Genomic DNA, 16229 nt, shown 5'->3' on the forward strand with positions numbered 1-16229 from the left:
GGTTCACGGTTATTGTAACTTTTTTTTTAGGTTAAGATATATTTTAGTCCCCTTATGAATTTATGAGTCTGCTTATGTAGCATGCTGACTCATAATAAATTATTAATATAATGATACATATAATTTAAGTTTAAAAAAAGATTGAGATATATTTTATCTCTTGTGATTTTGGTCATTGACCACTTAAGCTCTTATGATTTAATTAATCTAAAATAATCCCTATATTTTAAAAAATATAATATATATGTCCTTCTCGTCAAGTCTGAATTAATAGACGTTAAAATTTATTTATGACATGTTGACTCATAATAAATTATTAATATAATAACATATGTAATTAAAGTTTTTTAAAAAAGCTTAGACCATCATCAGTGGCGAGAGGAAGCGTCGTCGTGGAAGCGACCACTAGTAGCAGTATTGAGTTGTTGCTGTCTAGCAAGACGTCATATGCATGCAGCCTCTCCCACATTGACGATGAGCTCAAGAGCTTACAGTCATACCTTAGGTGGATATGTGTCAATTAGTCCGATGCTAGGCATGCAGTAGTCTCTTGGTCCATCTTTCTCCTCCCGAGCATCTTCATCCCATCACCTTTTATTTCATCATCTCTTGTGCCCCCACCCATCGCGCCTACGACATGGTGGTCCAACTCTCCCTCACCTCTACCTCTAGCCTCTTCTATCTCTGTCTCTCTACTTTTGTCCATCACTATGGCTTTCGTCGCTTTCTCTTCCTCGATAAGATGAACCTCAATAATTTTTTAAACTTAAAGTATATATGTTATTATATTAATGATTTATTGTGAGTTAGTATACCGCATAAGTAGACTTTAATATCTATTAACTTAGACAGGAGGAGCTTATATGCTATGTTTTTGAAAATATATAAGTTATTTTAGATACGAGTAAACCATAATAACTTATATGATATATGGCCAAAACCATATGTGCTAAAATGGATCTTAATATTTTTTAAACTTAAATTATATACGTTATTATATTAATAATTTATATGAGTCAGCATGTCACGTAAGGAGATTCTAACTTCTGTTAATTCAGACTTGATACGAGGAATTTATATGTTATGTTTTTTATAATGTATGATTATTTTAAATATAAATAAATCATAAGGACTTAAATGATTCATGGTCAAAACCAATTAACATACCACTCAAAAAAATTTACTTAAATAGTATAAATATCATAACTTAAAATTTTGATTCCCTAATAATTTTATGTAAAAATGTTAGGTAATTTCTAAACCATCCAAATATAAATTGCATATATTCCCACATACCACATATGTACTACAAATTGATCGTTCACATAGAAGATTAATCTTAATAATTCGGTTCAAGTAAATTATCTCTTTTCTGATCATTTTGATCACTGATGACTATATTACATAAACCATCAAAAATTTGTGTGTTCTTTATGGGAGAGAATGCAATTTCATGGACTTCAACGAAGCAGCCAATCATAGCTTATGCATCAATGGTCACCTCGTATGCTTGTAATGGTAATTACAAATGTAGCTTACAAGATTATTGAAAGAACTTCACCTTCTATAATTGCAAGTTATCGAGATCCAAATCAATTACAACATTTAGGAAAAAAATCTTCATCTAATGCGATCGAGATAAACATACGGATCTATAGTATTAATATCCGAAAGTGTATTCACAAAAGAGCCTTAGTAGATAGACAAACGAGAGTTTTAACTCGAGTTTTCGCATATGATTCTTTTCACAAATGTTTTACATTTATGGATATCAAACGTGTCCTATGTGCAATGCATGGATCGGTGCATGTATTTGGATTTGGAGAAGTGAAATCGAATCAAATTCTATCCTTTTTGTCTACATTCTTCTTTCTTTCCTCTTCTCGATGTTTAAAGTGCCCACTATCTATTATATATCTATGTTCCAGTACATGTAGCATTTACTAAATAATAATTTTTATTAGAACGTTTCTTAAGAGAAACAAAGAAATACGAAGGTGATTCCATAAAATAGAGGTGTTCGTCTTCTTGAATCTTCTCTCTTTCTGCTTGCTGTTATTTTTGTTCTGGAGTTGCTTTTGAAAGATATCCAAAGCATGGAGTTTCCAGTTTATTAGGAAATCAGTGTATCCTAAAGAAAATATGCCTGATATTTACATGTTCTCGCTCCAACTCTTACAGTTCTTCCACACCAGTGCAATGTGAAGATGATGAGTGACATCCACACACATAATTCTCGCAAGCTGTCCTCTGGGCTCCTGAGGTTGGGATATATATGGGTGACCCTCTCCCTTAGCAGTTAGCACAGGAGGCGAACAGCCCATCGTAATAGACCCCTCCCTCATCTCTTGGCTAGCAAACAAGATGATCGGCCAAAACCCTTATCCAAAGAGAGGCTTTGTGTGTCATGTGGCCTGGCCTTACGGCAGCGAGGCTCCTCTTGTTTGACGGCACTTGATGAAGCAACCTGCCCCCTCCCCTTCTTCACTTGGGGCCTCCCCACTAACGGCAACCCTCTCCTCTTCGCATGGTACACTCAACTGAAAGCTAGCAATAATGGTGGTGTCCTTTCTGCTAGCCAGGCCATCTTTATGTTTCTCGTTTGCTGCTTTCCCCTTGTCATTATCCTCCACCATCAGCCAGCACTTGCCATTCACATACATGAAGTATCTATCATCACCATCATCAGAGAGAGAGAGAGAGAGACAGTACTCGTAACTCGGTGGGGCGTGCATTGAGCTGGAAAGGTGGGCATGCATGCATGCATGCCATGAGGTCACACAGGTGACTACTCCTAACGCTTCGCTTTTGGCTCCGCTCCTAGCTTTTGCACTAATAAGTTTGGCAACTAGTCTTTGTTTCACGATCATCCTACATCAAACATGATCTCGAAAAGACGTGAGTCCCACATGAAAGGCAGGACACTCGCAGCTGAACTCCTTTAATTTGGACGCCTGTCGAGCTCTCATTTGGTCCCATGATCCCTATTAGGGTTCTCATCATGTGATTCTGCAGAATCCGATGCCATCGTAGAGCGAGAAAAAAAAGAACAAGGGCCCCTTGATAATAGTAGCAAACCGAACTACTTGTCCTTAATGTTTAGAAGCAAGCTCTGGACAAGAGACAATTCAATTATGTACTGGATTTTGCAGCAGCCAAGTACATCAGATTAATCCAAATGCAAGTATGATCGATGATGCTATTCCAAGACACCAGAGTGATTTCTCCGTGCTTTCACTGTGGCTTTTACTTAGACTGTGATAACCTAGCAGGCACACGCCTGTCAAAGCGAGATGTGCTTATCCAGAAGAGTTGCTGCAAACCAGTGTATGACGCAGGAGCACATCAAGCATCTCAAATAATTGAGTGATCCCGAGCATTGCAATCAAGGCCACATTAATGGGGTGTAGGTGTTTCTTAGTACCTCCTCACATGATGGACTGCAACAAAGGTCGAGGTCTAATCAGCACCACTGCCCTGCACAATATCCCTTCCTTTGTCATGCAAAGGCTTCCTGAACGACAAATCCTAGCTAAAAGCAGCAGAAACTAGCCATAAGAGTTGGATCGAGGATCCTCTCTACCTCCGGACATGTGCTGTGACCTCCTCGAGCCTATTGGCCGCCGTAACGTGATCCGGCCGGAGCTGCAACTGTCACATAACCCCACCTTGATTGCTGCTGGTTCGACAAGCATACAAGTCTCACATGATCCCGGACCACACTGTCTTCAAAGCTAAGCAGCTGGAGCAGTACACCATGGCTGAGTTGCAGTGAGGGAGAAAGCGTTCCCCCCATCCGATTCCCATGAAAGCACGGGAGCATAAAGATAGACCATGTGAGACTGCTTGAATCAAACATGCAAGATGCGTCATTGGCTGTGCTAATGATTGTGAGCTGGTTTCGTAGATAGAGGTGAGGCGGGGGTAGCCGGCCACACAGATCATGTGGGGAGGCCTCAGGCAGTGAGGACAAGGAGTACTGGAAGGAGGTTGAGAAAGCTGGCACTGATGAACGGACAGGGTGATAAGTTACCAGCTCAAATCTGAGGTACTGATCATGGTGATTTCTTCTACTTTTACAGGGACTCATCCACTGTGGCTGCCATATTGCACAACAATTTCCATGAATGTTCAGTACCAGAATGACAAGATAGTAGTCTGGCTGCATAAACTAAATGTATTCTCGTACTGATGATTCCTCTCCCTCACTCTCCCATCCAACTCAACTTACGCAGAGATCTGAATTAACAAAGAAGATGAACATTTACACAAGAAGAGGAGTCTCATTACTCAATCGCTTGGTAGTCTTTTGGGTTTAGATATATAGCAAGCCAATTGAATACAATATTATTCTTCCCATTTTTATCTGGATTCTATCCCTCATAAGTGGATTGAGATTTCTAAACGACAAAGTAACCAAATAAGTTAATCTGGTACTGCATTTAAACCCTTTTTTTTATATCTATAATAGAGCAAAAGATTTATAGAAACTTTGTGATAAAGATCTTGAGAAGATTGAGCCGATATTGCATTAGAATCAAGTTTTGAAGTTTCAAAAAATGGGGATATTTCTTGATTTATAAGACTATACAGAGAGATTTAACTCTCTTTTGTCTATTGATAGTCATAAACAAAGCGCTGGCATATAAAATTAACTTGAAAGGCATTAAATATTATTCATAAAGATACATCTTTGCAACTTATAAGCAGAAGATCCAAGACTATATATCTGAACTTAAGTTTTTTTTTTTTTGTAAGACTTAAATATATTAAAAGGTGTTTCTTCACACCCAAGATATTAATATTGTGATGATATATTAGATCTAATTTGATAAATTTCAAAGATATCAACTAGTTTAGTTAGTCAAGATGTATTTGTCCATTCTAGAGACCTATTTATATTTTAAAAAAAAGTCCAAATGCATATTTTAGAATCTGACACTTGCAGTTTGAGTTGTGGTGTATTGTATGTAAAGAGTGCAAGTGTTTCAGATCATTTTATTGGATATCCAGTGCATGATAGGTCTCCTACATAAAGAATTCCTGTTGCAGCCTGCACAGCTTCTCAGTGATCTTTCGCAATGCTCTATAAGCTGTTCAGTGAATTAAGTTAATATGTTTATCATCACTAAAACAATTTCTTCACAACACTATTATGCCAGAAACAGGTCCCCTATCTAAGCCTGGGACAACCAGTGAAGTTTATTCATTTGTGTGACAGTCGAATCCAGCGAGGATTTAGCTATATTTAATTTAGATATTCACGATCTATTTGGTTAAATCCTTCGTGCTTCTCAGGTATCTTTCACACTGCCTGCTCTGAAGCTCATGTTCAGTAAATAAATTGACATGCTTAATACCAAAAACTTTTTTTCTGCATGCTAGATGTCAAAGAAGAGATAGCCCCACATCTATGATTGGAACTCCATTGATGTATCTTCGTCTGTGTGACAGTTAACTAAGATTTAGCTTCCATCTACAACCAGCACCACTTGTCCGCATTCCCCCACCTAGTTGCACCTTTTAACTGCACCACCAGTCTTTTGCCATAGTAGTGGAGTCTTGGTTGAAGAAGCCTCCCTAATTGTAGCATGCCAATATCTACTTCAGGGTGGAATGTGCCAAGAAATGTTCAAACTCCAACTAACAAGTCTATAAAAAGTTATTATATTTTGCAGACAACTATGACAATGACCCATCTTGTGTAAGATCTAGATAAACATATATTTTACAAAAGGTAAGTAATAGAGATAAGATTTGATCATAGTACCTTTATCAAGAGTCGAAATCTATAGTTGACATCTTCATGTCCACAAGATTTGTGGCTTGTCATTTTGTGATGTTTAGGCCTTTAATTGACTCCAACATAGTGTTTTTTTTTTCTTTTTTTGGTATGGATTACTGTCCATAAATGAGCAAATCAAGTTACATCTATGAACTATCATCAAATTAACAGATGTTCACTGTAACTGCATTCAAGGACAGACAAATAACTTTTATGTGATTGAAAAATCCTGTATGTGTTCCTTTATTTTTGTTACCACTAGATTTTTTTTTGTTTTAGAGGTAAAGAGTAAATCATGTGTGCATCAAATGTTGTTGATATAAATTTGACAATTATGTCACAACCAACTATTCAAATTGTCCTCATCCTTGGTTTGGCAAAAGCTCCTCTCTTTCTATTATCAATTGAGTATATTGCAATCTTCACAAATAAACTCAGTCAATGTTGAGATTTTCTATCTAAGTTGCATCATAAATGAGGTAGTTTTCAAAGCTTCAATTCTAGCTTGTCGATGATGCGGATTGATTTTTATTAAGAAAAAGAAAAGGATTAGCAATTAGACCCACTTTTTATTAAAGTTCTAACTTTTCAATACAAATTACATTCTTTAGATTCATTAACAAAATTTATTATAATCCTTAAACAACCTAATTTATTAAAAGAGAATAGAAACAACATAATTAAAGAGGTTGATGTTAGGACCGAACTTTAAATGCTTGCTCACATAGTTAGGACACTTGATCCTCGTCACTATGACTATGATCACCATAGACCCATTGTTTTGATAGGCCCCATAATGGATTAATTACGCCCAACGATTGTCTCCCACGTGGTGGGATGAGTTCGGCGTTTGAGGATATTTGATGATTAATTACGATATTTACGGTTAATTATGATATTTGAGGATACTAATTACGATAATTAAAGAGGATATTTGAGGATAATTAATTAATTAATTATGATTAATTAATTCTATGGATTAATTACGATCAGCATAGACCCATTTCTTCGGACGATCCATGTCATGCAGCATGGGTCCCATGCTGATGCACGATATTTGAGAATTCTTCTTGCTATACCTATCTTTTAAGGTGGGATTGGGGACATAACATCATAATTGTATCAATTACAAACTATATCCATTGTAGCTAGATTTTTGTTCCGATTTTTAAATTTAAAAAATTTATATTAAAATCTCTATGAAAAACTTAATCTCATTTACGCTAATGTCATTGACTTTATTAACGGAAGATATAATATGTAACAATACATGTATAAATAATATAAAAATGATGGACAAAAAGATTTTTTTAATGTTTCAATTATTTTTTTCTTTTGTTGTCTTAATTAAAATTTCTTAGTCGATTGTTGTGGTGATGATGGATGGTGATGCTATTATATCATGGGTGGCGCAGCCCACTCTCGACAGGCAGTAGGACCACATGTCTTGTTAGTATATTTAGTGAGCACTTACAATCCGTGAGAGCTTCGTCGGTCATTGCCCGAATCGTGACCGAGCCACCCACCTCTAGCTTCCAATCCATACCAAATCCGTGATTGCCTCCTTTTGCTTCTCCTCTTCCATCGTTAGTATTGTGGGTTCATAACGATAGCGACATGATACTCTAACAAGGGTAGTGGTTTCAGGTTAAAGATGTAACACCCCTGATTAGTCCCACATCGAAAGTGGGCAGATTAAGATTGACTTATAAGAGTCTGATGAGTGTACTACTATCAATTTCAGCTTAAGTATAAGAGTCTGATGGTTTAGACCAAACAAAGTTGATATGCTAGTTAGCCCATCAGACTCAGGTCATGATAAAAGACATGTTATGTTTGTAGTAGAGGTTGTTATAAGTAGCAAGGTTGGCACGATAGATAGGACAAGTTATGTGAGAGGTGAGCTAAGCATCAATGTATCCAAATGGAAGATATAGTTGCAACGATGGAGGACGATGGAGGAGGTTGAGCTCTTCGTTGTCCTCGAACTCCCTGAGATACATCGGGGAACATCTCGAGAACCTCGAGGCTCAACCCCTACTATTGTCAAGAACAGGCTATGCCACCCACGATATGACAACGACATCATTTACTACTATCATAACTGTCAACTAAAAAATTTTAATTAAGACATAACAAACAAAATAAATATATAATTAAAATATTAAAATCATCTTTTTTTTTATCATTTTCGTGTTATTCGTTGTCACTTGTTACATCTTCCGTCGATAAAACTGACGAGATAAATAAAATTTAATATTTTACTTTTATAACTATAAAAAAAATTAATATTAATTTATTATATTTAAAAATCAAGATACTAATCAAAAGTACAATGATAATATTTAATTAGATCCGTTGTAAACCCAAGAGCTGTCTCTCGGTTCCAAAAACAGCATGACACCAATTCCACCCAACCGCAAGCGCAACTCAACAGGGCCGCACGATGACATTTTTATTTATTTGTGAAATAAAGCAGCGACTTCCTATTGGAAACCTCTGTTTAAACTTGGTCACCAAAGGCTCAAGCATTATCACACTCGCAATTATCACTATACCCCTACTTGGGTACATTTGGTTTTCTTTTATCGTAATCTGTTTTTTTTTTTTACGCAATATATAGTCTTGAGTAAGATGATTTTGAGCTTAAAGACACATAGACAAAGAAAATAAACGGAATCATTATACAAATACCAAAAATAAAAAGGGGAAATAAGAGGCAGGAAACTTGTGGAACAAGCCATGTTCCATAAATACGCTTCTCCATATGCATTAACTTATCGGAAAATCCTTTTACTACTACTTGTTTGACATCACCTCACTGTCATACCTGACTCGCCATTGGTCAAACATGGGTTCCTTTGCTGGAGTTGATATGGGTCCCAGAGATTCTTCCAATAGACTCGTCGCAACCCTATGCTGATGATTAACTGAACCAACGGCCGTGATCTGCATTTCCATGGTAGTTTTGGGTATTAAATGAGGGCAGCGACGAGGGGGGGTTAGCTTTATTTTACTCACCCGTCGCGATCTGGTCACCACTTTTGCGTCCTCCTCTTTTCATCGAGAGTTGAACCCGTGATGATGGTGCGGTTACCGTCAGTGAGAATAACAACTCTTCTTTGCTCTTTTTTCCTATTTCTTTTTCCTTCTTCCACGCTATGCTATAGTATTAGGAGCGAGGCATCTTTGCCAGCGAAGAGGTCGAAGGATCGAAGCTTGCTCTGAAAGGGAAAGGAGGGGGGTCGTGAGGCAGTCAAAGCTGTGATCTTTTCCCCTCCCCCTCGCCCTTCATCGGGGTTTAAATGGGCATTTGTTGCCCGTGACCTCAGCCTTAACAAGCCTTCCCAGCTCAGACCAGGGAAAGCTGAGATCTTTGGGGTGGGAGAGGGGAAAAAAGCTGATGCTGCAATGGCGGCGGGCTCACCTTCTCTGGCCGCGGAGAAGAAGCACTGGTGGCTGAGCAACAGGAAGGTGGGTGTTCTGCTGCTGCATGCAGTGCTGCCTTTGGTGTCCCTCTAGCTTTCTCTGTGCGTTGGGAGTGAGGTTTCGGTTTCGGTGTTCTTGTTGTTAGATGCTTAGAAGAGCAAGCATTGAGACATGCTTTTCTTCTCTAAACATCCTCTGTTATACTTGGATCGGCTATTCCTCCTGACATTTATGAAGGAAACAGAGGCCATATCTCTGTTTCTGATTCAAAGCAGATGCTGTCTTGGTTTGGGCTTTTACTTCCTCTGCTATTTCTGTCTACAGTCGAGAAGCATGTCCACTTCGTTTTCTTTGATGCATTACATCTGTTTCCCTTTCAGCAGAGGTGGAACTCTGTGCAGGAGATTAAACCAAAGAGGAACGCCATTAACACGCTCTTGTTGTTTTCCTTCGCTGTTCTTTCTGTTCATGGCCGCTGACTCGCTTTTCCCGTGTTTCATGACGAACCCGTGCTTCAAAATCTAATCTTTGACTCGTTTTCCACCTCCACTCAGGTTGTCGACAAGTACCTCCGAGAAGCCCGGTCTCTCATAGCGACGCAAGAGCTGTCCAATGTCGCCGCGGCGGTGGGCCTCCTCGACGCCACCCTCGTACACTCCCCGCGCCTGGAGGCCGCGCTCGAGCTCCGGGCCCGCTCCCTCCTCTTCCTCCGCCGCTTCCGTGAGGTGGCGGACATGCTTCAGGATTACATTCCAAGCTACAAGGTAGGCGGCGGCGGTATTGACGACTCGTCCTCCTCTCTCGGCGTTGCCGGCGATCGCTCCTCTGTCGCCTCCTCCGCACCGCTCAGCCGGGAGCGCGTTAATCTCCTCTCCCCCGGCCGCGAGAGGTCCGACGGCGACCGCTCCTTCCGGTGCTTCTCCGTCTCTGATCTGAAGCGCCGGCTCATGGTCGGCCTCTCCAAGAGATCCGACAGGGAAGGCCAGTGGAGGTACGTTAACTATCGGTAACCGGAATCTCGTTCTTCAAACTCCTCCATCGAAGATTACACCCTCCCTAATTAGCGAAGGTCAACATGAACAAACTCATTGGACAACCTAAAATTTCTCTCCCCTCTTGTGGTTAATTGAGCCATCATTAATTAGAAAGGGCAACAACAAACAAGCTCATTGTTTGACACATGACTGCTTAATTTCTTGAGCAATTGGTGTTGGACTCTGCTTGTCTGTCTTTTGAGTAATGAAACAGTGGTTAATTGTTTTTTTATAGATATAATTATGTTAATAGGAAGTTTGTACCGATGATGACTTGGTCTAACTCGTAACTACTCAAAGTTAGGCTCATAAATGACCCAATAATAAGGCTCAAGCATCAGATTATGGAGCCATTAATAGTCAAATCAACCTAGTAAAAGTCCATTACAGAGGTTTCATTAAGGAGAATGATTTGACCATTTTCTCCTCCAAAGAAAAAGCAATGGCATTAAGAGTTCTATAAACATGAGGGCCAGAGAGGTAATTTTACGTCACCCATTGCGTCGCTTCTAATTGAAAGCTTTGTCCCTTTCGACACTGACTCTTTCTATTGCATGTTGTCCGTCACTAAACCATCCTGTCCAATTAAACCGAGCCGGAGGCTTGTCTTTCGTCTTCGGGCTAGTTTTCTGGTTCTGGGAACTGCACTGGGCTCACTGTTTGTGCACTGCTGACCGTCAGGTATTTGGTGCTCGGCCAAGCTTGTTGCCACCTCGGGATGATGGAGGACGCCATGGTACTCCTACAAACGGCCCGCCGCCTCGCGTCTGCCGCCTTCCGCCGCGAGTCCGTCGGCCAGTCGGACGACAGCTTCGCCTCCTTCGCAAGCGAGGACGGCGGCATGGCGGCTCCGCCGCCATCGGAGTTGGAGTCGGCCTCCCAGCTCCTCTCTCACATTAAACTCATCCTCAGGCGTCGCGCTGCCGCGGTGGCTGCGCTTGACGCCGGCCTTCCGGCCGAGGCCGTCCGTCACTTCTCCAAGGTCCTTGACAGCCGCCGTGGCCTTCCCGGAAGCTTCGCCGCCAGCTGCCTCATCGGCCGCGCCGCCGCGTACCGGGCCACTGGCCGCCTTGCGGAGGCCATCGCCGACTGCAACCGAGGTCTCTCTGTCGACCCGTCCTCCATCCCTGCTCTCCGATCCCGAGCTGACCTCTTCGAGGCGGTCCGCGCCCTCCCGGACTGCCTCCATGACCTCGAGCACTTGAAGCTCCTCTACGATGCCATCCTCCGCGACCGCAAGCTCCTCGGTCCGCCGTGGAGGCCCCACCGCGATCTCCGGTACCGCGACATTCCTGCCAACCTCCGCGCTCTCATTGCGCGGATTCAACGACTGCGGGGCCGCATTGCGGCCGGCGAGGGAAACAACGTGGATTACTACGCACTGATCGGCGTTCCGCGCGGGTGCTCACGTCCGGAGTTGGAGCGCGCACACTTGTTGTTGACGCTGAAGCATAAACCAGAAAAGGCAGTGACATTCGTCGACCGCTTAGATTTCACAGACGACCACCGGGATCTGGAAGCGATCCGGGATCAGGCAAGGATGTCAGCGTCGATCCTGTACAGGATGTTGCAGAAGGGTTATGCTAGCATTATGACGGCGGTGATGGACGAGGAGGCGGCAGAGAAGCAGCGAGCCAAGGAAGCGGCCACAGCCGCAATTGCAGCAATTCAAGCAACCGAGAAGCCGCCGAAAACCGAGCGGAACGAAGGAGGGAAGGAATGCGGTATGGGAACAGACAAGGCAGCAGCCGCAACGGCAGCGTCGGTGTTCCAAGGGGTGTTCTGCCGTGACATGGCCGTGGTTGGCAGCATGCTTTCGCACAGGGCAATTCCGGTGAAGTATGAGGCCTTGAGTTGCTGATGAAAGGGGGATGGGAATTCGAATTCGTTGTCTCCTGGTATCAGTACTGTACAGTTTGGGAAGAAAGATGTCATATGGAATGGAAATTTTGTTGTACGTGCTTACTATACTGTTCTTAGATGATGTCTAAGTTTCTTTTTCCTCTTTCATCTTATGAATCCTAGTCATTGTTTGGTATGTGCTTTCAGATGTTTTGTACAAGCTTCCTGTTATGTTCTTTTTTTGTCTCTAAACTCAAATTACATGGTGTAAGAAAGGCAAGTGAAGCTGAATCTCATTTTCCAGCTTTTGGTAATAAAAATAAAGTTCAGATAAGAAAAAGGAAAGAAAAGAAAGGAAATAGCAGGCACAGTATCTGACACAGTGGGCCAAAAACTTTCCTTCACAAAGCTGCCAGTAATTTTGACTGAAAAGTTCTACAAGCAATCAAAATTGTTCTTGTAACTTCCTTCTCTGCAATCCATCGGTTCTTACGCTTCAAGTGGTTTGGAGCTGAGAGTGTGAATCAAGAAAGATTACAACAGTCCAAAGTTGACCATAAAGATCAGCAATCTGAGAAGGTATAGCTGCACACCGTTGGCACCTGTAATCACTGGAATCAGATCCGAGCAAACCAAATCCAACGAGAGCAATGAAGGCTCATTCATAGCAGCACAGAACCTTTATTGGAAGCTGCTCTGCACACATGCACGGACTCTTTCTGTATCAGTCGTCAGCTTTAGTCCCCCAAAACACTACTGCGCTGCCAAACTATGCTATTCTTTTACCACTGTTCCCCTCTGCAACTTTTTGGTCTCTCCAGCACAGTGCCCTTGTGCATCCATCCATAAAGAGCCTCTCAAATGTGACAACACAAAGCTTATCCATTCTATCACTCCCCTCGACAGCAACACATGAACTCTTCTTCTTGCCTGGTTCTCAAGCCGATGCCAAGGATACAGAGGACACCACCATTTTTATTGTGGGTTAAGATGTAAGCAATCATGGCGGGGTCCCACGCACGTGAGAGGCTGCAACACCTGCAGTAAATGTGACGCCATCTTCAATATATATTTCCCCTTAAAGCTGTCATCATGGCACGGTAGCCATCAACTTACGGACACAACTCCATTATCATGCTTCCCCTGTGATGGCTTACAGGTATTCCACGCTCCTCTTTCTGGGTAAGCAACTCATTTCTCCGGCGATTTGTTTACTCTCAACAGTTTGCTCGTTTCCGATAGGTCTTCGGAGGAGTTTTTTATTTTTTATTTTTTTCGGTGTTTGCAGACCTGATCGCGTCAGTGAGACAGGCATTTCTTGTGATGAGTGGTGGAGTACAAGTGATGTGATCGAGAGGTATAATAGCATTATTCTACCTGTCTTCGAGGAGACAACCCAAAGCTAAGTTGCACTATATCTTATTAGAAAGTGGTTTCCCAATTTCAGAAATAGGAGAGCTTTGCATTTCTCACTTGTAATCCAGCTACAAATTAATCTAGAGCTATCGCAAGGTCGACACTGCACTGACCCGTGAATGACATTCAACGTTTACAGGCTTCGTTGTGTGGCTTTCAATGAAAAGAGAGGAAGGCAGATATGAATGTAATCTCTCATTGACCTATTTAAACGTTTCACGTTATGAGACTGCATGATATTCACGTCTACAATCGTTTGTCAAGTCCGTGATTGCCTTCAATGCATCGCCAAATGAACTACGTGAAGATTGCTTTACAGAAAAGGAATCCAATGTAGCTTCTTTCTTGGTAGAATTGTTTGAGAGAGAGAGAAGGATCGATGCTGCAAAACCTAGAATATTCCAAATAGCCCACCTGCAAAGATCTTTTGACACTAGTATTATTTCGGACAGACACACTAACATTACCTCGTCAGAATCTGCCATATACACGATGAAGCTATAAAAGATTTATTTCGTGTTCAAAACTTGCAGGAAAAGAAGTCCATAATGACGGCGTGATCACGAGCATTCCCTTCTTTCTTTCTTTCTTTCCAAGCATAAGACAGATCACCGGATCAGGACTTTCATCTTCGTCAATTCAGTGTACAAACGTGTGTGTCAGATGAACAACTCACTCACGATTGACAATGTGGTTTGGTATCTGACTTGTGGAGCAAACAACAAGAAATGCACCTCAAAATAAGAGAAGATGATTTGTTTAACACCATGACATTCTTACACAAACCACTCTGATTCACTGATATATATATGTAGATGACGAGAACGAGGTGCATTCCTGATGAGACATACAAAGAAACGCCTCCCCATGACTCCAATCTCCCTTCAACTTTACTGTGAAGATGAAATAAAATATGCTCATCTAACCTGAATCAGTGCAATCAGTAGCTTTGGAATTCGGTTTTATCTTTTTGGCCAAAGAGAAGGAGCACTCATCAAAAACTACACTCTGAAGATATCACAATTTTAATGTGTTCGTCGTCGTCACTCAATCGTTGAAGTCTAACTGATCCAAGTAAAGGAAGATGGGACGGGGATGGCAGGCATTATTCTATGGAGGCATATTCGAGACTTGGAAGTTTTATGGTATGGAAGGAAGGATTAAGGGTGTCAAGGGAATCAAATGAGTTGTTTGAGACCTTTAGATCCAATGAATCGAGGCTCATGATTAGGGTTGGCTTGTTGAGATGCATACGGTGTTGGAAGAAGAGGAGACAAGAACAACACACCCTGTGGGTACTGAGGTGCATTATTGTGCACTAAACAAGGATTAAAGGACACGAAAGTGGCCATCATAAGGGTTTCTTTTTACTCATTCTGAGTGGTGGGTAGCACGTGAGTCCACATGGCCCTCCCCTCGGACTTGGGTTTGTGCGACCCTTCTCCCATCGATGGAAGCAAAGAGGGAGCTTGCGGAGTATATCGCACGTACGTGGCTTATGCTTGAGGGCGAGACCAAGAAGAATCTAAGAGTTTTGAATCCTAAGCGATTCATTCGATGGTTACTTAATAATGCCGCATCGATCTCACTCACTGTCTTAAGAGGAACACAAAAGTTTTGATAATACATAGATGAAAAGCTAAGAAAATACAACATGAAGACTAATCATCACTTTCTTAATGGAAAAACCTCGGTTTTGTGCATCATAATTCACACTCTACCAAAATTTAATATTTTGTGAGGAAAGCCCTTTTAGATTTCGAGTAGCGAAACTGAAAATTGACTTGGAAAATCAATTAAAACAGAAAGTGGATCCAATTAGTGGGCGTAGACCCATTAAATCCAACACATTATGAATCTTGAATTAGGTTTCTTTTTGTCCTTTGCATAATGGGACATATCTGCACTTGATCCAAGTAGCTAATCCAACAATCTTTTTTAATTTAATCCATAATTATGATGATAGGTTTCAAGTTTTGACAACTATAAGGGAAAATGTTAGATGGAATTTTGGTTTTACAGGATCTTTTAAGTGTCAACATTGGTAGATAAATTAAATTTTAGTTAGTTAGTTTTAGGATTGGTGAAAAATTAACATCATCTGTTCCCATTAGTAGTAAAAGTTGAGTTGGAATCAAAGCCAAGATTAATACATAATCTTTTATGTGTATGTCTTGAAAATTTATAAATTGGTAAACTATATATGATGAATAAAATTATAGATGAGCGAATGAAGTGGAGATTATGGAAGAGAGGGAGGTGCGATCGATCGAGTAGTAGTTAGATAATTGTTATCTATATACCAAAAAAATACATGTAGAACTTAAGTTCATAATGCTTTTGAATTGATTTATCTATATTCGCATGCATGCAGAATAAGTCTCTAAATTAAATAATTAACTAATTTATTTTAATATTTTTATTTTCAAGAATTCTTTGTCCTACCAAGTTTACCGTGAGGTTTGCCATTTAGAGTCGGACTCTTACTGTAGCTTTTTCGTGTTTCCATATATTGTTGGTGTCAATTTGATTTTTTGTTTTTGTATTTTTTGGCGGATATCGTGATGTTTAAAATTAGATAAAACCCATCTTGGTTGGAAGCATGATTTGGGAAGCTGATGTAAAAGCTCTATCAAGAATGAGGTAACTTATTGGGGGTAAGATTCTCCTGTATCGTAAAAGGATGGACTCTTCAAATTTAATTCGATAAGGTTTTTTTTATT

General features: G+C 40.8%; 1 protein-coding gene across 1 annotated transcript; it reads left to right on the forward strand.

Moving 5' to 3' along the window:
* Nucleotides 1–8951: 8951 nt before the first annotated feature.
* LOC103985610 (uncharacterized) lies at nucleotides 8952–12263 on the forward strand. The gene is made up of 3 exons (XM_009403357.3): nucleotides 8952–9259; nucleotides 9769–10205; nucleotides 10930–12263. Exons 1-3 carry the CDS (start codon nucleotides 9197–9199, stop codon nucleotides 12107–12109), a joined length of 1680 nt encoding a protein of 559 aa, XP_009401632.2. The 5' UTR covers nucleotides 8952–9196; the 3' UTR covers nucleotides 12110–12263.
* Nucleotides 12264–16229: the final 3966 nt, after the last annotated feature.

Source organism: Musa acuminata, chromosome BXJ1-5 (genome assembly GCF_036884655.1).
Source record: "Musa acuminata AAA Group cultivar baxijiao chromosome BXJ1-5, Cavendish_Baxijiao_AAA, whole genome shotgun sequence".
Classification (NCBI taxonomy): Eukaryota; Viridiplantae; Streptophyta; class Magnoliopsida; order Zingiberales; family Musaceae; genus Musa; species Musa acuminata.

Bases quoted from the DNA above. Each gene is read 5' to 3' on its own strand.
- LOC103985610 (XM_009403357.3), top strand. From the start codon at position 9,197: ATGGCGGCGGGCTCACCTTCTCTGGCCGCGGAGAAGAAGCACTGGTGG. The intron at 9,260-9,768 runs GTGGGTGTTCTG...ACCTCCACTCAG, and splicing joins GGTGGCTGAGCAACAGGAAG to GTTGTCGACAAGTACCTCCG. The intron at 10,206-10,929 runs GTACGTTAACTA...GCTGACCGTCAG, and splicing joins GACAGGGAAGGCCAGTGGAG to GTATTTGGTGCTCGGCCAAG.